General features: G+C 38.6%; 2 protein-coding genes across 7 annotated transcripts in view; one reads left to right on the forward strand and one right to left on the reverse strand.

Moving 5' to 3' along the window:
• Nucleotides 1-3268, forward strand: part of ST3GAL6 (ST3 beta-galactoside alpha-2,3-sialyltransferase 6) — a 62296-nt gene extending 59028 nt beyond the window's left edge. For 5 of the 6 annotated variants that reach the window (XM_049628075.1, XM_049628074.1, XM_049628076.1 and 2 more), the window contains one exon: nucleotides 1438-1615. In XM_049628075.1, the coding sequence (XP_049484032.1) occupies nucleotides 1438-1524 (87 nt within the window). In that variant the 3' untranslated portion in view covers nucleotides 1525-1615. Of the gene's footprint in view, nucleotides 1-1437 lie in introns of all 6 variants that reach the window. The other variant, XM_049628072.1, reaches the window with a different exon arrangement.
• Nucleotides 3250-24054, reverse strand: part of DCBLD2 (discoidin, CUB and LCCL domain containing 2) — a 90367-nt gene continuing 69562 nt past the window's right edge. The window contains exons 10-16 of the mRNA XM_049628071.1: nucleotides 18555-18705; nucleotides 17678-17764; nucleotides 17405-17530; nucleotides 14412-14505; nucleotides 11044-11093; nucleotides 7722-7859; nucleotides 3250-6643 (exon numbers count right to left, since the gene is read on the reverse strand). Of these exons, the coding sequence (XP_049484028.1) occupies nucleotides 6174-6643; nucleotides 7722-7859; nucleotides 11044-11093; nucleotides 14412-14505; nucleotides 17405-17530; nucleotides 17678-17764; nucleotides 18555-18705 (1116 nt within the window). The 3' untranslated portion in view covers nucleotides 3250-6173. The remainder of the gene's footprint in view (nucleotides 6644-7721; nucleotides 7860-11043; nucleotides 11094-14411; nucleotides 14506-17404; nucleotides 17531-17677; nucleotides 17765-18554; nucleotides 18706-24054) is intronic.

The raw sequence follows: 24054 nt of genomic DNA on the forward strand, positions 1-24054 counted from the left end.
TGGAAAGCCCACATTTTCTCCTCTGTCATTTTTACTGAGGGAACAGGCTTTGAGAGTTTGAGAGCTGCTTAACCCTACCAAGAGCTCCCAAGTGCTGAAACTGGGACTTCGATCCGGGGTTGTTAGTACCACCCTTGTTCCAATTTGTGGGCCCCGGACCCTTGGGAATATGACACAGTTATTCTCAAGTATCATCAAACCCATACAGGCACCCAGCCTTATCTTAGATGATGTTTGCACTATTTATATACACATACGGGCAACTTGCTATTTGTAGTATCTCAAATTCACTTAGCATTGCCATGGAACAGAGACACTCATCCACGTAAGAGGATTGAGCACTGAAAACAAGGGTAAAGATGCAGGTGCATTTGGAGTTGGGAAGATGATGTAGCTTTTTGTTGTGCTTTTCCGTGTTTTTTTTTTTTTTTTTTTTTAGTTATGTAGACGAGGTCTATAACATTTTAGCTCCCTGGAAGAATATTCATGGTCAAAAAGGTTGCAAACCTTTATAGATCATACTTTTCTTGAATTAGAGATCAGCGATGGTAGATAGTACCTTTAAGACTTTTTATTATTATTTTGGAGGGAGAAAGAGAGAAAATCCTAAGCCAGTTTCATGCTCAGCATGTGGCCTGACACGGGGCCCAACCCACGACCATGGGATCATGACCTAAACTGAAATCAAGAGTCAGATATTCAACCAACAGAGCCATCCAGACACCCCAAGATCTGTAAGCCTTTTTAACAGAATGGGAAGGAGTTGTCTAAGTGAGGTTAGTGGCATATCACTAGTGTTAGGATTAAAATGTTATCTGTACATTTTTAATATGGAAGTATGAATGGGTCACTGTAATGGATATGGATCTATCCTATGTAATCAGTGCCCTTACATCATCATCCCCAAATACTACAGAAGCTGGAGAACTGGTATTACCTCACCTCCCACCCCTTGTGAGACAAATGCTTAAGTAGTTCAAGAGTTAGGTACCTGGGGCAGACTTTAGGATGCTTTTCTCCTTAGTCCTAAATAACATCGTAACAACTTTGTGAGGAAAATTAGGATATCCATCAAGAGTATGGAACTCTTTTTATCTCTAGGCTGATGTCTCTTAGGAGTTTCGGGTGCTTTTATTAAAATGATCAACCCACTTTGACTTAAAATTTTGGTCTCTAGTCTTAACGTCCCTTTTAGGAGGACAGGAAATGATACCGGGGGGGGGGGGGGGCTTTACGTGATGGTTTAAGTGGAAAAGAGTGGGCTGTAGGGAAGGCTGTAGCAAAAGAATGAGCAAAGAATAAGGTAACTGAAAAGTCTACCTGTATACTTGCTACTTGAGTTTTTCATTCAGAAACTTTTTAGATACTGTGCATTCCATTGCTGCTGTTAATATTTTTTGACTGGGGTGGTGACTTTATTATACTTTCCCTCTTTAGAATGCATATCACAATGTGACAGCGGAGCAGCTCTTTTTGAAGGACATTATAGAAAAAAACTTTGTAATCAACTTGACTGAAGATTGACCCTACAGACTCAGAAGACGATGCTAACAGTATTAGTTTTATTTTTATACTGCGATTTTTAGTTTATTTTTAAATATGTTGGATGCACGTGTCAAGAAATCGTGTACATAAAAGTCTGTTGTCGCCTGGTGAGTCATAACCACCAGCTTAATTTCTGTGAATATATTTAATTTATAAAACCAGGATATGTTTAGTTATCAGGGAAATAAGTTTTGAATGCATTGTTTTTAAAACAACCTAGTTTTCTGAAGTGTTTTTAAACATCTTTTTATAGTTACTTCATGTTAGACTTTTGAAGGGATGCGACTTCTTAGTAGGGGATTTAGTTTACCACAACAAATTTTGAACACATTTTGAGAGGTGTACTTGTCTACTGTAAATTGGTGGGGAATGGAGATGTGGTTGTGCCTTGATATGGCAAAATGGAACCATTTTAGGCGTGTATCTAAATGGTTGATTAGTTCCTTTTTGTTGTCCCCAAGGAGACCAATTTTAATCTTAAAAGCAGCCCTGAACACAACAGTGGGTTATGGTCAAGGAAATCTAAGACCATACTGGTTTCATTAAGCTTTTAACTAAACCAGGATTATTAATGAGTAATTTCATAGAAGGAAGGTGGTGTTTTTGTTTTTAAGGTGAAGGAAATAGGCTAAACATGAAATTCTGGATAAGTAAATAGCCTAAGAATACAATTACTAAAGTCTGGTGACTGCATTATTTTTAAGTTTATACAAAGAAGCTCCAGGAGACCATTGTTAAACATCATTTTCTGCCTTGTTTAATATATTAAAATTTGAAAGTTTACTATTTGAATTAAATTAGGAAAAATGACGACACAGTAAGTTAAACCCTTAAGAAGATTCAAGCTGTTTTTGGATTTAAATGGTATTTTCATGAAAAAATCTCAACTGTCCACGATTAAATCACATCTTCAAAGGGAAGGCTTATCTGGATACCTAGGGTGCATCAGAAGAATCCCACTGGATGCAAACAAGTCAAAAACCAGTCCAGCGGAGGTGGTGAGCTAGTCTCCCTTCTCGTTTTGGGGAGGGAAGGGTATGGGGGTGAGGGAAAAAGAAGTTACAGGAGGGCTGGAATTAAAAGTTCTCAGGAGGGGAAAGAGTTGAAAGAACGGCTGTCTTGAACAAGAATTACCACTGGGAGACGATGGAGACCACCCTCTCTGGAGTCTGTCAAGGGTGAACTGTTAGAGGGGACAGGAGTAAATACTTAAGAGGAGTATAAGGGGGAGGACACTCTGAGGTGGAAAAGACGGGTATTAGTGTGACCTGTTCCTCATACCACAGAGCCGTAGTTTGCAAACTAATTTAGGCTTCAAAAAAGGATGGTGCTGGCTCTAGTGAAAGTAAAAAACCACCAGTAGCATTTTCAAATGTTACTGTACGGACTAAAATAATGGCAGGCAGTACAGTCTGATGCTAAAATTGAGGGATCTGGCATTTTTTGTGGTATGAGAAAAGGCTACAAACCTCAAGGAAGAAAATTCTCAGCAAGACACATATATATACAATTTATTAAAAACACAAGAACACATTAAAATTTCACTATTTATACAATCTAAATCCTAGCAACATATACAAATACTGAGTGACTACAGTACATGCCGAGGTAAGAAAAGTACATTCTGGGAGAATCACTGACAAACCATTTTTATTTTCCAATATGTATTTCAGTATTCTGTTTGGTTTCTACCTTTCCCAGTGCAAAAAAAAAAAAAAAGAAACTAGTCACAAATTGGAGCAAATAAGAATTGGTGCCACAGTTGAAAGTATTTTAATAACCATCCAACTCTTAATTGATTTTGCAGTTTAGGGACTTCAAGTTCAGAACAGAAAGGCAGAACTAATAGGCAATTTTTTAAAGGTAGAGCTTAATTGATTTCTCTTAAAAGAGTGTGACAAGTTTTTGGCCCACAATGCGTCTTATCGTCTGACATGGCGTTGCCATAGCCCTTTCACTCTCCAGGTGACCAGGTGGAGCCAAGGCAAGGAAGTTCCAAGCTTTCTCAGTTTCCAAAGAATTATGGCCACATTCATGTTTAGATGAGTGCATTTTCTGCTGGGGCATCGGAGGGCAAGAGTATACATGACACCGTAATTCCAACTGCTGTATAAATTCTCTACACAAACCACTTCATCAGCGGATAAACCCATTCAATGCAAAGTGCAAATAGTGAAACATGAATTTAAATAACTGAACTAGACCCCGCATATACAAGAGGATCTATTTAGTGTTATAGCTTTTAATACAATACAAATCAGCATTCACAATATCTTGAACAGTGCTGGTTCCGAAGACCATGTGTCAGAAGTCAGTGTGATTTTAGGAAACCTGGAAGGGCCACACGTGCTGTACCATTGTCTGACGATTGTGCTAACAGGAAAAAAATTCATCCAAAAAAAGAGTGACTTACGCGTCTTTTTTAAATGTTTCAAGCAAAGAATAAAAATTCAAGGGAATTTTGAAAAAACAAAAAAAAGGTTACTTTCACATTTTCAGTTGTTACTTGATTGTCTCCAAAGCTGTATAGATAGGTATCAGACATAGAAATGGGGTTACAAAACCCAAAAGCAAAACTCTAATGTGAAAACAAACGAACTCAAAGTACAATATCAGAACTCTTTGAATCAGGCTCAGCTCTTCATTTGGAAAGTAAAATATATTTATAAAAGCAGTAAAAACTTTTGTAAAAATCACTGGTAGTTCAAGCACAGCACAGTGGCAAAAAAAAACATGCATCGTTTAAGAAAACATTTGCCTCTCAAAAGTTCTGTGGGAAAATCCCTTACACGACATTAAATAAAAAGAACAAGCATCTTTGGGAAGATGAAACAGTTTCTCTTAAAGCTTCTAGAACAGGCCTATGATTGGGTGAATAAAAAATAAATTGGTTTACTCTTTCCCCCCCTGAAAGGGGATAACTGCAGTAATACATGTGCTTTACACATTTGTGTCTTAATAAAAAGTTCAACATCTGTGCTTTTTGTTTCAAAATATTTGAAACAATATGAACTGGTTTTTTTTTCAATGAATGAAATTATGCAAAGTTGTCTGGAAAAGCAAATGACACCAACAGAACTCATAAGACCAGAGGGCAGAGAGGCTGCAGCGTAGTTGGATTTTTGAAGCAATGCTTTAGAATACTCATCTACCTCAGGAAGCAAGCAGAATGAACACGGTCCTCAACTCTAGCAAATTCTGGAAACAATCTGGTGGCACGAGCCAAAAGAAAGGTGTAGATCCTGATGGGAAATTACATGTCAAGATTAAGTCTACACACTGGGATTTATAGAAGCAGAGATGCCAAATTGGGTTTTAACCTGAGGGCCAGCTTCTTTTGCCAAAGACTTTGAAAGGTTCTTACACTAGAGGCTGGTAAATTACAGATGCTTTTCATTTCACCCATCTAAAACTACTCCTGGGCAAATGGTGACAAAGAAATTGCCTGGAAATTTCACAAACAAGCTGTAATATTTGCTGGCTCGGATGCCAGAGCCTGTGTTCCCTAGGTATGCTGGAAAGGACTGTTCACACCTTCCCCCATACAGATGAGGGCACAGTCACACACAGCTGAGGAATCCATGTGGGCTTTATATTTCTTTCAATATTTTACTGTGGATCATTAAAAATACTGACTCCCAAATACCTTTGGATTCAAAGAAAAATCCCTGTATATTAATCAAAGAGGGCAAATTGTTTTTGTTTTTTTAAGGTAAATCCTTGCTGAGAAAGGATTTTTGCCTTTCAGTGTGGTAAATAAATATAAGGGGGTCACGTTTACGGTGTTCACTTAGACGCTCTTAAGTTTTCACAACTCGCCCTTTGCAGATAAATTTGGAGGGAGGGAGAGAATCTGTTACAGCTGTGTAAAATTAGAGGATTCATGAGGTTGATGAAACAAGCATCACTCGCTAAAATAACTCAAACTTTTTAAAACACGAGAATAGGGCTGGCCCCAGACAGAGCAAGCAGGGCTGAAACCAGCTCACGTACCATGAAATGTTAAAGCTCTTGAGGTGTCAGAAGGTGAAGAATCAATCACCTTGCCCATTACAAGTCAGTTTCCCACCTATAGATCCTTCAAAGGAAAGAGGAGTGTACGACTACCATCAAAACAATGATTATATCACTAATTTTTGGAAAAAAACCCACAAAAAAACCGTAAGGTATATAGAAATAGAACAAAGAACTCTTGATAGTACCCACCTTTCACAAAGCAAAATTTCAAGCCATTAGACATTTCAAGAACAGTACCGTGCATTATTGCCAGTCCGGCTTACACAGCCATCTCTTGAGTTCATCAATGTACCTGCAGCATTGGTAATAAATACTCTCAGTGATTCTTAAATTTCTTTGAAGTGCACAGTAGGGAGCTTTTTCTGTATTAAAAATAGTGTTTTACAGTAGTAACAAAGAGGATGTTTGAAATTTAACAGGCAAGCAGTAACTGCCACAATAACACTTTTAAAGCAAGATGGCAAGATTAGTAGTTCCCTGTACCTCGGTCATCACATTTTCCCAACCACATCTGTGACAGATACGTAATACATTCTATATATTACTACCACTAACACACAAAAAAAGGCCATGTGCTTTAAAACGATGCTTTATGAAAAGCAGCATCACCTTCAAAGAATTTCTTTAAAAACATCACATTCACCATCCCTCCCGGCTCCTGATCCCTCCTGGGTGCTCTGTGGCACCTGGTACACCAGTTCGTCTGGGGCACTTGGACCTGGCTTCCCACCTTTTGGGGTGTCATACTGGGCGCGGGCGGAGGAGCAGCTGTCAGTCCTGGAGAGGAGAGTGTTATATGCTCCTACTACTGGGGGAGCTTGGTTCCCTGCAGCTTTGAAAGTAGACGTTGAGGTCAGCCCCACTGAAGCCGTGGGGTGTCCAGACATATCCATGATGATGGGGGTTGCATATTCGGGCCCAGTAATTGGCAGTGGTTCAGCGTAGGCGTGGTAAACTTCTTGCACCGGGGAGTTGTAAGGATCTAAGTCAGCATAACTCGCTTCTTTTCCTTCTTCTGGTTTAAAGGTAGATCTCTGATGAAGGGTGCCAACAATTCCTCCCACCAGTGGCTGTGCATACTCTGGGGTATCACAGAACAAACCAGAGAAAAGTCACCTCATTCATACAGGGATCGTTCAATTTAGGGGGGCAGCAGTAGTCTTACACCAAAAACAAACACTTCTTTAGGGCACTTTCTTCATTATCAACACGGACCTATGGATTTCTCTACAAGAACTTCAAAAATTAATATTAAACATGTTATGTTTCAAAAGAAGTTAACATGCCACAGAGCTTCAATCATGAAATTTTACCAAACTGTATATGCTCTTCAGGTTTATAGACAGTATTTCACTGGTGAAAAAAAAAAAAACCCCACTCCATTATTAGAGTAATATTTTCAAATATGACACTGTTTAAAATACGGGGCGCCTGGGTGGCTCAGGTGGTTAAGCATCTGACTTTGGCTCAGGTCATGATCTCAGGTTTATGAGATCCAGCCCCAGGTCGGGCTCTCTGCTGTCAGTGTGTGTACAGCCTGCTTCAGATCCTGTCTCCCTCTATTTGCCCCTCCCCTGCTGGCTTGCTCTCTCTCTCAAAAATAAATATAAAAAACTTTTTTAAAAAGAAAAATAAATAAATGTTAACAGAATAAATACTGTAAGGCTCGCTATGTCCTTCCTGCTCTTAATACTCAAATAAAACTCCAGGTAAACAGGTAACATGCCCAGAGCTTGTAGAAACGGATGCTCACAGCTAAGGCACAGAAATGATTCTCTCAAGGTCACCTTTTTAAAAAGCAGTTCTAGGGGCTCCTGGCTGACTCAGCGGGTTAGGCGTCCAACTTTGGCTCAGGTCATGATCTTGCGGGGTTTGTGAGTTTGAGCCCCGTTGGGCTCTGGGCAGAGAGCTTAGAGCCTGGAGCCTGCTTTGGATCCTGTCTCTCTTTCTCTCTGCCCCTCCCTGCCTCATGCTCTGTCTTCCTCTCTTTCTCAAAAATAAATATTAAAAAAAAAAAATTAAAAAGTAGTTCTACCTCAATAAAAGAGCTCATCTCTTACATATGAGAAAGATAAAAGATACTATAAATCCCAAAGCACTTTCCAGCTAAGCAGAGCAGCATCTTCCCCGACTCTGTGGCGAAGGCTGCAAGCAGTTACCTGCAGAGTCCGTCTGCAGCACTGTGGTGACTTCTCTTGGACTCAAATGATTAACTTCGCTGCTGCTGTAGCGAACTGGGGTTTCTTCATGTTCCACTGATTTGGCAGGGAGAAACTGCTTCATTCCTTTCCACCAACCTTCATTGTGATTGTAAGCAATAAAGACCATTAAATAAAAACCTGCCTCTGAACGGATGATACTGTTTACGGAAGCAATCCTGTTGCATTTAAGCCATTTTTGTAGCACATCTACACAAACTAGCCTCTATGTTCAATCTTTTTGTTGTGGTGGTCGTGGTAAAATACGTATTACATAAAATTTACCGTCTTAACCATTTTTAAGTGTGGGTCAGTTGGTTTTAAATACATTCACACTCTTGTGCAACTATCACCACCATCTATCTCTATCATAACTTTAAATCTTGTAAAAACTACAACCGTATCTCCATGAAACAGTAACTCCCCATTCCCATTCTCCATCCCCCCTGGTCCCTGGCAACCACCATTCTATTTTCTGTCTCTATGATTTTGACTCCTTTAAGTACTTCATCTAAGTGGAATCATACAGTATTTGTCTTTTTGTATCTGGATTATTTCACGTAGCATAATGCCCTCAAGAGCCACCCATCTTCTAGCATATTGCAGAAAATCATTTTTAAGGAGAAATTATATTCCACTGCTTGTATACACATTTCACTTTTCCACTCATCAGCTGATGGGACACTTGGGTTGCTTCCATGTTTTAACTGTTGTGAATAACTGCTATAAAAACAGATGTACAATCAGGTCTTTGAGACCCTGCCTCTAATTCTTTAATTCCGGCATACCTGGAAGTGGAGCAGTGGGTCATATTGTTAATTACTTTTCATTTTATGAGGAATTGCCATAGTGTTTTCCACAGCGCCCGAACCATTTTATAATTCCAACCACAGTGCACCAGTTTCAGTTTTTTGGCAGGAGACATCCTAATGGGTGTGAGATGTAATCTCATAGTTTTCCCTGAAGATTAGCAATGTTGAGCATCTTTTCATGTGCTTATTGGCCATCTATATATATTCTTTGGAGAGATGTCTATTCAAGTCATTTGCCTATTTTTGAATTTTGCTGTTGGTGTTGAGTTTTAGAAGTTCTCTATTCTGGATATTAATCCTTTAGCAGATACATGGTTTGCAAATATTTTCTCCCATTCTGCGTGTTGCCTTTTTACTCTACGGATAGTATATTTTGATGCACGAAATTTTTAAATTTCCACGAAGTCCAATCTATTTCTTCTTTTGTTATTTGTGCATTGGTGACATGGCTAAGAAATCATACCAAGTCCATTGTCATCAAGTTTTTGTCCTGTGTTTTTTTCTATCAATTTTATTGTTTAAGATATTATGTCTTGGTGTTTAATTTAATTTTTACAAATGGTGTCAAGCAGGAGCCCAACTTCATTCTTTCATATGTTAACATTCAATGTTCCCAGCACCATTTGTCATTACCCTAGTGGTCTTGGCATCCTTGCCAAAAATCACTTGTCCAGATTTGTGACAGTTTATCTCTGGGCTCTCCACTCCACTCCACTGTTGTGTATGTGTGTGTTTATGCCAATACCACACTGTTTTGAAATCAGAACGTGTGAATCTTCCAGTTTTATTCTTTTTCAAGACTGTCTTGGCTATTCAGAGTCCCTTGAAATTCCATTGGAATTTCTGAATGGATTTTTCTATTTGTACAAAAAATGTCATAGGGATTTTGACAGGGATTGCTAATGAATCTATAGATGGCTTTGGTTAGTATTGACATGTTAACAGTATTAAATTTTCAATCCATGAACACTGGGTATGTTTCCATTTATTTATGTCTTCTCAAATTTCTTTAGAAATGTTTTATCATTTGCATTACACAAGTCTTTCACTTCCTTGGTTAAATTAACTCCCAAGTATTTTATTCTTTTTGATGTTATTTTGTAAATGAAACTTTTTAGAATTTCCTTTTCAGATTATTGTTTATATATAGAAATGCAACTGATTTCAGTATATCCTTTAGTATATTTAGTATAGTATATCCTGCTACTCTACTCAGTTATTGGTGCTAATAGCTTTGTGTGCATGAGTGCATGCGTGTGTGTGTGTGTGTGTGTGTGTGTGATCTTTGGTAGGATTTTTCTTTTTTGAGAGATTTTTGGTTATTGACTCAATCTCTTCTATTTCTTTGTGAGTCTTGGTAGATTTTGTATTTCTGGAAATTTGTCCATTTCATCTAGGTTATGCAATTTTTTGGCATACAATTGTTCATAGTATTCTTATAATCCTTTTTATTTCTGTAGAATTGGAAGTGATGTCTCTACCTGCATTTCAGATTTTAGTAGTTTGACTCCTTTTTTCTTATTCCATCTGACTAAAAGTTTGTCAATTGTGTTGATCTTTTTGAAGAACTAACATTTAGTTTCACTGATTTTCTCTTTTCCATTCTCTATTTTGTTTCTCTAATCTTTATTATTCCTTCCTTCTGGTAGCTTTTGGTTTAGTTTGTTCTTGTTCAAAGAAATTCCTTAAATTATTTTTTTTTGATAGAGTATCTAATGCAAAGCAGAACATGGTAGAAATTTCTATTCAAAGCATATACAGAAGCAAATCATTGCTATTAAATTGCAGCCAGATATAATGTGCCTATTGTAGGGTGGTTTTTCGGTAAGTTTTTCTGAAAAAATACTTCCCAAGATCTGCCTTGGGGTGTTAGCAACACAGGATCTGCCCCTACCACTGCTCTTTTCTACCTTAGTCACAGCAGTGAACTCTTTTGGCTTCTAACAGTTGTTCCCATAGTGAGACTGGAAAGGGGGGAGAGCCTTAGGGGACCTCTGGTGTTACCTCCAGGAATCTGCCACACACAGAAGGAATTAAGAAAATGGCAGCTCATCATGGCAGAGATGGCAGACCTCACGATTCTGAAACCGCGAGACTCCGCCTGGGAAATACCCACAGCAGAGGGACAAACACACACCATGTTACCAAGACCAGTCTTTCACACAGTGTTCACACAGGCCCCAAAGAAAGCTGGTCTCCTCAAAAAAACAGACACATGGGGCAAATCAGGTTGTCCAGAAAAAAGGAAGAGAGTGCATGCTATGGGAAATTCTTACTTTTCATTCTGTTACTTATTGACTACAAGAGATTGCACAGAAGAGTAAAAATGATCAGAATGTTAGAGGAACACCATTTTTCTAACAAGTGCTGGGGAGTTTATGTGGGCCTGAAAAGAACTTTCCTCTTTTACTACTGCCACCTAGGGAGGTGGGAGTTCCTTCTGATGGAAGGAGATGCAAAGTCTGAGTTACCTGCCCGATCCCAGTAAGGTAAGTCATAGGTGCCTTCAGTTTTTTTCTTTCTGGAAAAATACAGAGACAACATGTTAGCAAATAGAGTGAAGTCACTAGTAAGACAGCTCTGAATCTGCAGGATAAACACTAAAGTTAATAATTAGGAGTATACATTTCCATCTACTAATCTACCTGGGGGAATCCTCTATTTCATTTGCCTTTCAAAGTCGCCACTGCTGGCTCATAAATTGGACTCTCAATAAATTTTAAACAACTATCTCCTGAGATAGTTATTCTGTTACTCAAGGTATTTCCCACTCAAGGGGTGAATGAAATGGAAAAGCTGAGTCCGCAGATGATAAGAGTCAAACTAAAGACTTCGGGATGATGTGGGTTGTATGGGAAAATTACGTTAGGTGTATTTTGGTTTCCAATACAAACTTTATAAATCAATTGATTCACAAAGTTCATAGAAAGAAACATCCCCACATTTGCTTCTGCATTGTTATTTTTTCCAACTATCTGTTTTCCTTCCGTGGTCTTTTGTTCCCAAGGAGTTTATAGTGTCCTATATAAGCATCCCAGTTTATGTCAGTGCTATCTTAAACAGTGATAAATGCCAGAGGGAGAACAGGATGCTCCATGCCTGGGGGGGGGGGGGGGGGGGGCAAAAGCCACACGTGCAATGAAGATTCTCCCTAGTCCACCCTTCAGAATTCAGACATATCTTCCCCAGGAGAAATCTCCCTCCTCCCCGTTAAGAATTACTATCTATAGGGATGCCTGGGTGGCTCAGTTGGTTGAGCGTCCGACTTTGGCTCAGGTCACGATCTTGTGGTTCGTGAGTTCAAGCCCCGCATCGGGCTCTGTGCTGACAGCTCAGAGCCTGGAGCCTGCTTTGGATTCTTGTCTCCCTCTCCCTCTGCCCCTTCCCTGCTCATGCTGTCTCGCTCTCTCAAAAATGAATAAATGTTAAAAAAAAAAAAAATTACTATCTACAAAGAGCCTTAAAAGGAAGTGTTCTGATTCAAGAATGTAAATCTAATTAAAATTAACACCCTGCAAGCTAAAGAAAATGCAGAAATTATTCTAGTGTATAATGAGGACAAGAGAGTTATGTGATTTGCTCAAGACACAAATGTGGCTTTCTCAAAGAGCCCAAGCTGTGTGCTTTTCTTACTTGAAAACATTCTTCTCCAGGATAAGACTTTATTTGTATTAGAGATGTTAAAATCTTCCTCACTTTAAAGTCTGGCTATTATTTAAAACATGTCATTTTTTAAAAATATAATGTAAAATTTGTGGAAGAGGTGGTAGGCACTAAAGCTGCTAATTAAAAACTGAAGTGCAAAGTAAACAATAAAGGGCTGGCTTAATAATTAGTTTTCTTCTTGAAAATCCTGTAATCAACCTAAGACTAAAAAGTAAAAGGAAACCAATAATCTTTTCTAAATGGAAGTCAGATACCTTATATAGCTAAGACAACAAATTAAGTCTGACTACTAGGCAAAGGCTGTGCTAGAAAAGATTTTATAATAATCTAAAGTGGCAAAGCCTCAGGTTATTTATTACATGTTAAGTGCTTAGAACAGGGGTGCTTACCATGAGTTAAGGGTTCAGTAGGTTGCAGCTGAGTTTATTATTATTCTCCTCCTGGCTATTTTCCACATCCCCTTCATGAATCTCTTTTACTCCTCATGAAGTCAGTCATTAGCAATTTCAACCACATTCTTAGAAATAACTTCAGTTCTGTAGCTCAGACCTTTGGTCCTGAACAAGCATCTGTTTCTTGAGAATCTGAACATCCGTAGGGTCCTTATGTGCCCGCTGATCTCAGGACTTGACTGCCGCCTCCCCGAAAACCTGATTCCCAATCCTTACCCTCTGTGCTTTAACCCTTGGGGACGGGAATTGACTGCCTGATAATATGTCCAGGGGCAGAGGTGGTTCAGAGTGTGGGCTCTGTGCTGTCGGGGCCCAAACTCCACTCTGCTGCATATACACCGGGTGACCTCGGACAAGTTATTCATGCTCTGTCTCACTTTCTTCTTCTGTAAAATGGGATTTATAACAGTACCTGCTTCATTGGTCGTTTTGAGGATTAAGGAGTTAAAACATGTAAAGCACTTAAAATAATGCCTAAAACCAGCTTTAATTTTCTATAAAAGCTAGCTGTTGCTGCTGTTCTGTTACTGTTGCTTCTGTCCAGTTCCCTAAGAGCACTGTGAACTTTCTTCCCTGGACTTCCCTAAAGCCCTTGCTCTTCCTTTCCCTGATTCCCTCATAATAACTTGTTGGGTCTCTGCTCAGACAGACTTCTTAAAACCATGAGTCCAGGATCACCTGCTTCTTCAACTTCCTCCCATGGCATACGCTGTGTGGTCAGTACTATTGCTGACCGTTTCTGCATCGTTATCTTCTCCATCCCGTAAACTCTGGGGCTCACCACTCGACTCCCAGCGGTCAAAACTTAGCACACGGCAAGAGCTCAAATATTTGCTTAACGAACAAATGAAGTCATTCTCTTGCTCCACCAAACCTGTCCCTCCTGTCCTTTCCACTCATGACATCCCTACTGGTCCAAGCGCACAAGCCTGAAACCTCGGATCATCCCGAGTCCCTCCTCCTTCCGTAGCAGCCAGTTGCGCATCATCTGATAATCTCACCTATGTGCTTCACCCTCCTCGATGACATCCTCATCCACAGACTGAGACCTGAATTTGTCTCCCCGAAGCTCCCGTCCCCAATCCAGCCCCAGGCCGCACCTCCACAGTTCCTCCTCGGTGCTCTCCCGTGCCAAGCCTGCACGTGAGGACTGGCTATCCCGCCTGGACTCCACAACTCTGTGCCTTCGCTCAAGCACACAGTCTGGGCTGTTCCCTACCTTCCTCCATCTGGGCACATCCAGCGGTCTCTTTACGGCAAAACAAACTTGAGGCTCACTCTTCCCCGCAGGGTAGACTTCAGGTAGCTCTCCCAGTTCTCACACCTGTGTCTCCGGCCCTTCATAATAACCCCTCAAGGCATGTGCCAGTTCTTTATTCTGTGAGTTAGCCCTGCCTAACACCTGGGACACAGGAACGGTGTCTCTTTCTTTCAGGAGATATTACTAAGCACCTACTGTGTGTCAGGCTGTTCTTACACATGTGTATATTCCAGCATGTAAAGCAGATTTTGCTATAATAAAGATGCGCAGTAAATGACTGTGCAATTGAACATACTCGTGTTTTATGAAAAGGAGAAACAAATGTATTTTTACCTTAATAACTACCTTACCTTTCCTTCTCAAAAAGGTGAACGGTAGTTTATCTTCTAGATTTAGTGTATACTTCACATTTGGAAACAACCCTCCGAGGCCCCGTCAGGGGAGCTAGCTACGTACTGACCTGCTCCTCCAATGCCAGGCACACACCACCGTGAGGATAAGGGTGCTGAGCACCATGACGAGCACCGGCACCAGGACCGCAGCCAAGGCGACATCTGCAAACACATCAAAGGCAGACTAGGGAAGGGAAAGCGGGAAGGTTCCCCAGGTCATCCCTTAAAGCTTTTGTGTCTCAAAAGCTACCGTTCACAATATTTATGAAATGAGGCCGGGCAAGTGTTGGTAATGGCAGAAGCCTTCACAGACACGTGGAAGTCTCTCACACTATTTGCTTCACCTTTGTACACGCTTAAAATTTTTCATTGTGACTTTTTAAATCACCAAGACAAACTGAAAGGCAAATAAAAAACTCAGAAAATATCTTTCTGAATATGTGGTAAAGGATTACTATCATTTATATATTACAGAACATCCAAGTCAAAAACAAACAATAGAAAAATCAGAGATGATTGAGCAATACAATGAAAAAACCCAAGTGACCATTCAACATGTTAGCATTACTAGTAATCACAGAAACAGAAGTTTAAGCAAGAATGAGATGCCATTTCTGTTTATCGAATTGGCAAATATTTATAACAATAATTGCTAGGAAAGGTTATTAGGAAACAGTTATTTTTATGGGACTTTAAATTGATACTTTCTGGATCATTTTGGGGCAATACGTATAAAAATCAATTACTTAGCAATTCCATGTCTAGAATTTATTCTTAGAAAAAAAATTAAGACAACATTCAAAGATGCATTTTTAAGATGGTCTGTTTCTGTATCTGCAAAAGAATGAAAAACTGGAAATAATCCAAATGCTCAACAATGAAAGGGAATAAATACATCATGGTGTCCTCATAGTAAAATATTATCCAGCAATTGGAAATGATATTGCAACATGATGGGGAAAATATTTATAGACAGGGGAAAGCAACAACGTAGTGTTACGTATAAAAAAAGCCAATGTGCATCAACAGGGCAGAAAGTGACAATGCTTGAGCCTGCAGGGACCAGGAGATCATTTAATCCCCTTATCTCCCTCCACAGATAAGGAAGTCTGGGCCCAGATACAGAAAATGGTCCACCTCAGGTCATTTGAGCCATCAGTTTCTTCCCTAATCTGGCAACCCTGTCCTGGCAACTGCTGATGCCTGCTGGGGGCTAAGCACCAGACACTGTGTTGGGCCTGACCCACAGCATCTATTGTACCCTTATAAATGTAGCCAAAAGAGAAAAAGAGGCTGCTGATACAGGAGAAGGAGAGGATAACGCATAACCTGAGGCCTCTGAGGGCAGAGGTGGATCAGCCCTGGGCAGGACTAGGAACTTCGTTCTTCAACGCAGCGGAAAGAGGGTACAGGTGAGTTTGCAGGCTCCACAGATCGGGAGCGTCCTTCTAATTGCTTCTACTTTCTTCATAAAGTTGAAGAGGTAACTAAGAGTAACTAAAGAATCTCTGGGTCAAGGGTTTGGAAAATATGGAAAAACGACTGTTGAGAACAGAAAGAGCTAACCAGAGAAACAAAATGACCATGGGCTGGTGCTGAGGGCCCCCCGGAGGGAGGATTCAGGAAGACACAGGGGCACAAATCTGATCATGATATGATTTTCTCCAGCATCACTCTCAGCCTGGATGTAAAAATGGAAAAGAAATGCATAAAACAGGCATCATCACTCAGGCTAGAAAGCACTAAAAATTCAGAAAAATAAATGTGCTTTATCCCTAAAAATGTATAACTGGAGAGAGAACCATCAGGTTCAGGTGGATACAGGTCGATTTAATCAGAGGTTTAAAAAATCTGCTTAAGTTCACAAAATAATAAAACATCTACACAGTACCATCCCACAGAAAAGGAGACAAGGAATCTTTAACTGGAAAGACCTCTACATTCTTTTATTCTTTTGAAGAATCCTAGCTCTGGAAGAAAATGCTTTAAGGATACTTTCAGTCTTGAGATTTTAAGATTCTATAATCAGATTTTAAGACGAGCAATACTTTAAATGGCTGTTCTTCCATCCAGGCATGTGGCCTGGAATTCTGCCCAAACAGATTTCTTCTGCAGACTGGTAAGAAGCTTTGTGGGACACTGAGATCTCGTCTCTAAGAAGTCTTGCTTCTCTTCAGCTTTTCCAGCAGCATGAGAAAGAAAATGGTCTGTTTAGAAAATACCTTAGAAGAATTGAAAGAAAGTGACATGTGGAAAGCTGGGAGAAAGTTATCTGCATCGGGCAAATTTTCAGAGAATGAATAAAGTTCTGTGTGGCACAAGTTAGTTGGAATGAATTACTTCCTCCTCGTCTCTGCATGGTCCTGAAAATGCTTTATCTGCCAACAGCGAAATTAATTCCTCTGACACTGATGGTTTTTTCTGAGTCCAACTGAAATTTTGTTTTTCAACAACTAGTAAAATCAAAGTACTATGTTTCATACATGTTAATACCTTATTTATCATTCATAAAACCTGAAAGTAAATCCTACTACATTTATATTTATAACCGGAAAAAACTGATGGTAAACATTTTAAAAACAGAGACCAAAGTTTTTTAATGAACATGTTAACTCACAGTACTTTTTAAAGTGTTAGTTTTCACCAAAACTTATTTTTCACCCCCCCTTCCCTTTTTGCCACCAAATTTTCTCTCCAACAAATTAATATATAACGAGAGGAAGAAAAAACGTTTGTTTCCTGCAATGGTTTTAGTTATTTTTATAAATAGAGACGTTTGGCTGTGGTGGGGAAAAAAATCACAAGAGAAGACCCAGAATATAGCAGCCATCTCTAAATATTTAAAGAACAATTCTACATGGCACTGGAGAAGAGAAATCAGAGCAATGCAATCAGTCTCTTCTCTAAGGTAAGGAGTAAACATTTTTGGCTCTTCTTAAAAAACACAGTTAAGAGGAAAAGAAGCTGAGGGTTTAAAAACCGGACGTGTTTCTGAAAATTGAAATTACAAGCAAAATAAAACACGACCCACGTAACGGGTGCTAATGTGGGGGCCTGGTACCTTTGGTTACATTCGGAGTCACGGTGGTGTTTCGGATATCAGGAGTGGCAGTTGTTTGCTCCGTCTGTGCAGGAAACTCATTGCTACTACGAGGCTGTAGTGGTTGAGTAAATTTGGGGGCTCGACCTTGAAAAAAGTTTCAAATACTCTTTATTCTTTTGTCTACAACAGCTTGATTAAAACAAAGTTCTTTTACAATGCTTTTAATATGTTTTTGGAAAATTATACCACAATCCAGGGACCACCGCATTCTCACACATGAAGCAGGCATACCTTTGGCTATTTTTGGAGGGGTTGTGGTGTTTCTGAGGTCATTGCTGTTTCGAGGAGGTGGAGTTTGAGTAAGTTTTGGAGGACGACCTTGAAAAACGGTTTAGAAAAGTTGAGACATTTTGCTTATGAGAGTCATAGTTAAAAACAGTCATTTAAATGTCTTCAACGTTCCCTAGAGTAGTTATTTCTGCTCAGCGATTTTAAATCTTGGAGAGCAATATGTCAGAAGGATAAATATACTATGCATTAAATGTACAAACTTACTAGGATTTCTCACTTTTTAAGATAATTATATTCTCTTAAAATAATTTCCTTAGCGAGGAGAAAACGGAGGAGGTGAATAATGTTTAAAGCTACAGAATTATCATCACAGTCTGACACACTACTCATTCAAGTCACTTAAGAAACATTTGAGGGCCCACTGCGTGGGGGCATTCTGGTAGGTTTTGGAGATACAATAGGAAACAAAGTATTAAAATATTATGTAATAGCGAGGGAAGTTATTTCTGCTTCTAATTTATTCAGAGGAAAAGGCACTTGGACTAAGCTTACTGTTATAATCATCAGTGTTTGTGATACAGTATATTATGCTACATGAGTCCTGATTAAAAATTAAGATTGAGACTATGCCTGAAAAAAATCACATTATATTATCTCATCGATGATATTCTTTCTTCTTCCACCTGTAACCTTTGAAACCATTCTGATACTAAGTTTTTAATAGAATAATTATTTCTTTGTAAAATTTCTTTAAGAAGATATTAAAATTAAAAGCTAAACACTCACATTGTCGTTTCTTATTTTCTCTGAGAACAGCAAAGCCATTTTAAATGAATCCAGTAAAAATTACATATCTTAAAACATACTATCACTTTACCTTTAGGAATAAACTGACATCCAAGAAGTTCAATTTTCATGGCAATTTTCTGCTGCCATTGGGTAGGATTCACTCTAATAAAACGTGCAATAATTGGTGGCAAAAAGTTATTACGCACATCCTGGTGATAATCTTTGTTTCCTTGAAATATCTTTAAAAAACAACAAAAAAATGGTACTTTACATCAGCAGAGGTCAGGGCTAAATTGTTCCACTGAAACATGTTTTTGTTTTTTTTTTTGCTCTGGGCCTTAAATGAGATCTGTAAAGTATGACAGTAAGAATTAATTTCTCACAAGATAAATGAATCGTAATTTGGACAAACTATTAAGAAACTGCACATTCTTCATCAAAAACTTATAAAAACATTGAATACGAAAATGATTTTAAGATGATTCAAACATAACAAAAATGTTAACTTGGCAATTTGGGAAGAGGGCTTTAATTTCAATGAGTCAGTTTAATTCCATTAATAAATCAGTAATTCTAGTGTAATTACCAACTATTTAAATATATTAATTTTCTTTTCAAAGTAAAGCATAAGTGAACATACAATATCTTAGAGGAAATGCTTTACTGTGTACTTTTCATAATTTTTCTTTCAGAAGAGAGAAAGTGAACGCACACTAAGGAATACATAAGTTATATACCTCCACCTACTGGATAAACTACATAAAGACACTTCCCACATTAACCATTTTCATCTTGTGTTGCTATCTGAACCAGAAAAGTGATTCTGAAACACTGCTCCCTGACGAATATAATGATCTTAGGTAAACAGCAACAAATGTATTATAGGTATCTAGATAAAAATACTATTTCAACAGACTATCCCATTCCCTCAACCATTTCAAGGAAATAATGCTAGTATGGAACACTGCAAGAGCTCTTATTTACAAAGCATTTTCATTTAATTAACTCAAATGTTCTTCATGACAGCCCGATGTAACAGGCAGAACTCAGAAAGCTGAAGCTCACAGAATGTAAATGGACTGCATAACCAGTCAATGATACGAGCAGTGACTTGAGTCTCTGTCTTCTGACTTAATTACAGGGCTCCACTAAGCAAAAAGTCCTTGCTCCTTCAGGCTAAATCACCTGGCTAGCTTCTAAAGACTATTACTAAATCGGTATCTGCCTAAAATCAAAGTACTTTCTATCTTATCAGTTCATGTTGCAGCAGATAAATAAATGTTTAGCTTTTCCATCAAGTCATGTCTGGATATTATGGCTGTTTTATTTTGGCTGGTTCACATAGCATTAGACTAAACTTCTAAGACGTGTTAATAGCCTTCATTTTCTACAAGGGCTGAAGTTGTAACAGTCTCCACCACAGATAGTTTCTTTACATGCAACTGAAGATTTAAGGGGAAACTCTCGACAGATCCTAGAAGTCTCTCTCTCTCTGCAGTTCTCTTCTTTATTTCCTCAGAAATAAAAGCAATTATTTGTTGTCTACTGTATTAGTGGAACAGGAACAATAGTTTAGACATAAAAACTAACCCTGAGATCTTACTCCACACTGGAGTTTCATTTTTATAGAAAACCTTAAAGGATAAAGATTTTATATAAACTAAGTAAAAAAGACTTGCTCTGTCTGATCTTTGACCATTTATTATAAGACCCTGTGTGTAAAGAGGTCTGTAAGGTGTCATGAGGATCAAAATGGAAATGGAAGTCAAAGTTCCCACTCTCTCCAAAGTTCCCACTCTCAAGGAACTTAAATTTTACTGGATATTACCACACACAAATATGGCAGCTATTCAAAAGCAACATGTTATCAAGTTGTATATACATTCCCATCTTTTTTTTTTTTTTTTTTTTGCTGGTTAAACATTTATTTTGAAAATTCATTTGGTGATTAGATGATAAACAGAAAATGAGCCAGTATCTTCTACTTTTTATCATTTCTTTAAGCTCTGAAAAACCACAATAAGACACAATGTCATACATATGGACAGAGTAATACAAACCAATGCTGAAAGAAGAGCTGGGGATGTTATTATTCTCTGAGTAGGTGTGATTCACCAGGACTTGGTCAAGGGCTTCAGGTTAGTACTATGAGCACCGCCTGTGTGCAAGGCACTTCAGAGCCGTGAATCTGAGCTTCTAACACCAGATTTCCGGAAGAGCCACCCACACAGCGGCCAATCAGGATTTCTATGCCAGTGGCCTGTGTGTCTCCTGGTTTATTTCCGGGGCCAGGAGCACTCCTTGCCTGAGGCTTGCTTCTTCCCCTCTGAGAAGTCATTTGCTCTGATGCAGATGCCATGCCAAGGGACAGTGACTCGTTCAACCCTCACCACTGGGTTGGCAGCATATCAGAGCTGAAGCTTTCAGCAGGGGGCTCTGGGCTTTGAAAGGAAGGACCACATTCTATTGTTCTTTAGGTACATTCCCATCTTCTGAAAAGAAAACCAAAAGCTGTCTCAGTCTGTATGTGCTCATGATGCATGTGTGCATGCTTATTTAGAAAGGGTGTGAAAACAGAATATACCAATTACTCTGGAGTTGGAGGTAGATGAGGGAGCAGATGGGCTAATGTAAGTGAGCCAAGAGACTGGTATTTTATACAATTCAATGTAAAGACTTCTACTTCTATCCAGGACACTAATAGAGACTAAATTTATTCTTTGACCTAAACATCTGAAAAAATCAGATACAATATATAAAACAATGGTTTTTAAACGTGGGACAAAAGGTAGTATAGGGCAATATTCCCTGAGAGAAGAGAAACACACGAGGTGAACCCTTCAATTGCCCCAATACTGTCTGGAGACAGCCTTCGTGTCTCAGTGAATTGAGAACACAAAGCTCAGAGATGGAGAGGCCAAGGCAGCTAGAATTTGCAAGACAGGGTATAGGAGAGAAAAGAACTGCAGAGAAAGAGAGACTTCTAGGATCTGTAGGGAGTTCTCCTTAAATCTTCAGTTCCATGTAAGGAAACTATCTGTGGATGGGAAAAGAACCACTGAAAAGGAGTCCTTTTCAGGGTTGGGAACAGCACATGTTACCAACAGATAGTGTGAAGAAAACTCATTTATACATGGGACTTTGGGTTGAGTACTTGGAACACTATTGTCTCTGTAGTAGAAAAAAAATCTGAACTAAAAGCGCTCAGGTCCTGCCTAACAAAGCTAAAATGTAAACCTTAAAAAGACCAAATAATTCCCAAGTAACCTAACTGCATACCAGAATAAAGCTAAAAATATTTGAGTAATAAAAAACACTAGCACCAAACAATGTAAAAGTTCACAATGTCTGGCAACCAATAAAAAATTACCAGGCATGTAAATATTTTACATAATACCCATCAACACAAAAAGACCCACATGGGAGCACCTAGGTGGCACAGTTAAGGGTCCAACTTTTGATTTTGATCTCACAGTTTGTGAGATCAAGTCCACGTCAGACTCTGTGCTGACAGCATGAAGCCTGCTTGGGGTTCTCCCTCCCTCTCCCTTGCATCCTCCCTGCTTGCTCCCGCTCTCCCCTCTCTCTCAAAATAAATAAACTTAAAAAAGAAAAAAGACCCACATGTGACACATTAATAGACAGAATTAGCAGATAAGGGCATTAAAAGAGTTATTATATACTCCATATGTTTTAGAGGTGGAAAAAAGCATGAGAATGTTCAGGAGAGACTTGAAAGAAATTTTTAAAAGCCCAAAACTGAAAATTTTGAGGTAAAAATACAACACAGAAGATAAAAATACACTGGACAGGATTAATAGATTAGATGTTACAGAACAGATTAGTGAACTTGAAGATAAAACAATAGAATTTTCCAAACTAGAACAAGGAGATTAAAAAAAAAAAAAAAATGTGTAGAGCACCAGTGAATTGTGAGACATCTGCAAGAGTCATAATATTCATGTAGTTAGAATTAGAGAAGCAACATATTTGAGAAAAAATGGCCCACAATTTTCCAAATTTGATGCAAATTATAACCAACAGATCCAAGAAGCTCAAAAAAGCCCAAGCAGAAGAAACACGAAGACAACTACACAAAGGTACATCATAATCAAACTGCTTAAAACAGATGATAAAAAGAAAATCTTAAAAGCAGCTAAGGAATAAAAAGGCACATTACCTATTGAGGAACAAAGGAATTCTCACTGGAAACAACGCATACCAGAAAACAATGGAGGGAAAAACTACATCAACCTAGGTTTCTATACTTAATGAAATTATCTTTCAAAAATGAAGCAAAAAAGAAAGTCTTTTTCAGAAATATAATTCAACGGTGCTAGATGTTTTTATAATAGGAGCATGGATAATTCTTATAATTTCAAAAAATTAACTATATTCCACAAGTATAACCAATATTCTACAAATAAGTACAGATGTGCTCAGAGTAAAAAGTAGCCAAGTTTGGGGTTAAGCAGAAGAAGATAAGTATAAAGACAATACGAGCCTCACCAAAGATGAAGGTCATGTGATATCAAACAGAAAAGAGGGAAGATGACCTTGAATAACAACGGAAGAGTTTAGATCCATATGACAGATTATAGGAAGCCCCTGGAGTTTTCTGACTAGAGAGATAAGAAAAGTGGTAACTGAAGATATATTAGCAAATCATACATATGATAGAGAACTGACAGCATCATATAGTTGAAATTAAACTCAGGGAAGTTTCACTAAAAAAAATTGTGCTTACAATTTCAATTCTAGGTGATAAGAAATCTACCCTCCTTGAGCACAAGGATTCGCCCAGTTATAAGATCTTTGTGGTGGATCACGAGCCAGAGGTACTTCCACCTACTCCCCATCCCTTATCATCTGCTCTGGACCATTTCTGCATTATCACAGTCTACTAACTAAAACAACAATTTCATAATTACCACAGAAGTTAAGAAAATTCTTCAGGTAGGAAAAAAAAAATAGAAGTTTCCTAAGACAAAATTTGGGGAGGTAATCTTGAAATGAACTTTCAAATCTATATCCTATACTATAATGTACTTTTGCCTTTAGCTTTTGTCTTTTGTCCCCCCTGGCCTACAGAAAAGCAATCTGGGAACAAAATTAGGCTCTCCATCATTCTTTGGATTAATAAGAAAATCTTAAGAAATTACAAGTTCATTTTTAGGATTTTTTTTTTAAGTTACCACTACTTACTCAAAGTCATTCATGTAGGCTCTATGCCCAAATTCACTCATTCATGTAGATTCTACGCCCAACGTGGGGCGTTGATCCTGAGATCAAGAGTCACATGCTCTACCACTGAGCCAGCCAGGCAGTCCTCCTTTTTAGAACTTCTTCATAAAGTATCTAAACAATTGAGTTAAAAATGTAGCGAAAAACATCAGGAAAGTACTTACCCTTAAAATAATTAAAAACGACCTGGAACCACTAAGAATTTCCTAACCACAGTTAGAAGAGTAAAGAAAGCTAAAAACCAACACAAGGTAAAATAACCAGAAGAAAGCAGAGGCCAAATGATAACCAACGTTAACATCACACAGGAGAGCTTCCTTGATTTTTGGTAAAGGCCCATTTTT

The sequence above is a fragment of the Panthera uncia genome, chromosome C2, assembly GCF_023721935.1.
Source record: "Panthera uncia isolate 11264 chromosome C2, Puncia_PCG_1.0, whole genome shotgun sequence".
Taxonomy (NCBI): Eukaryota; Metazoa; Chordata; class Mammalia; order Carnivora; family Felidae; genus Panthera; species Panthera uncia.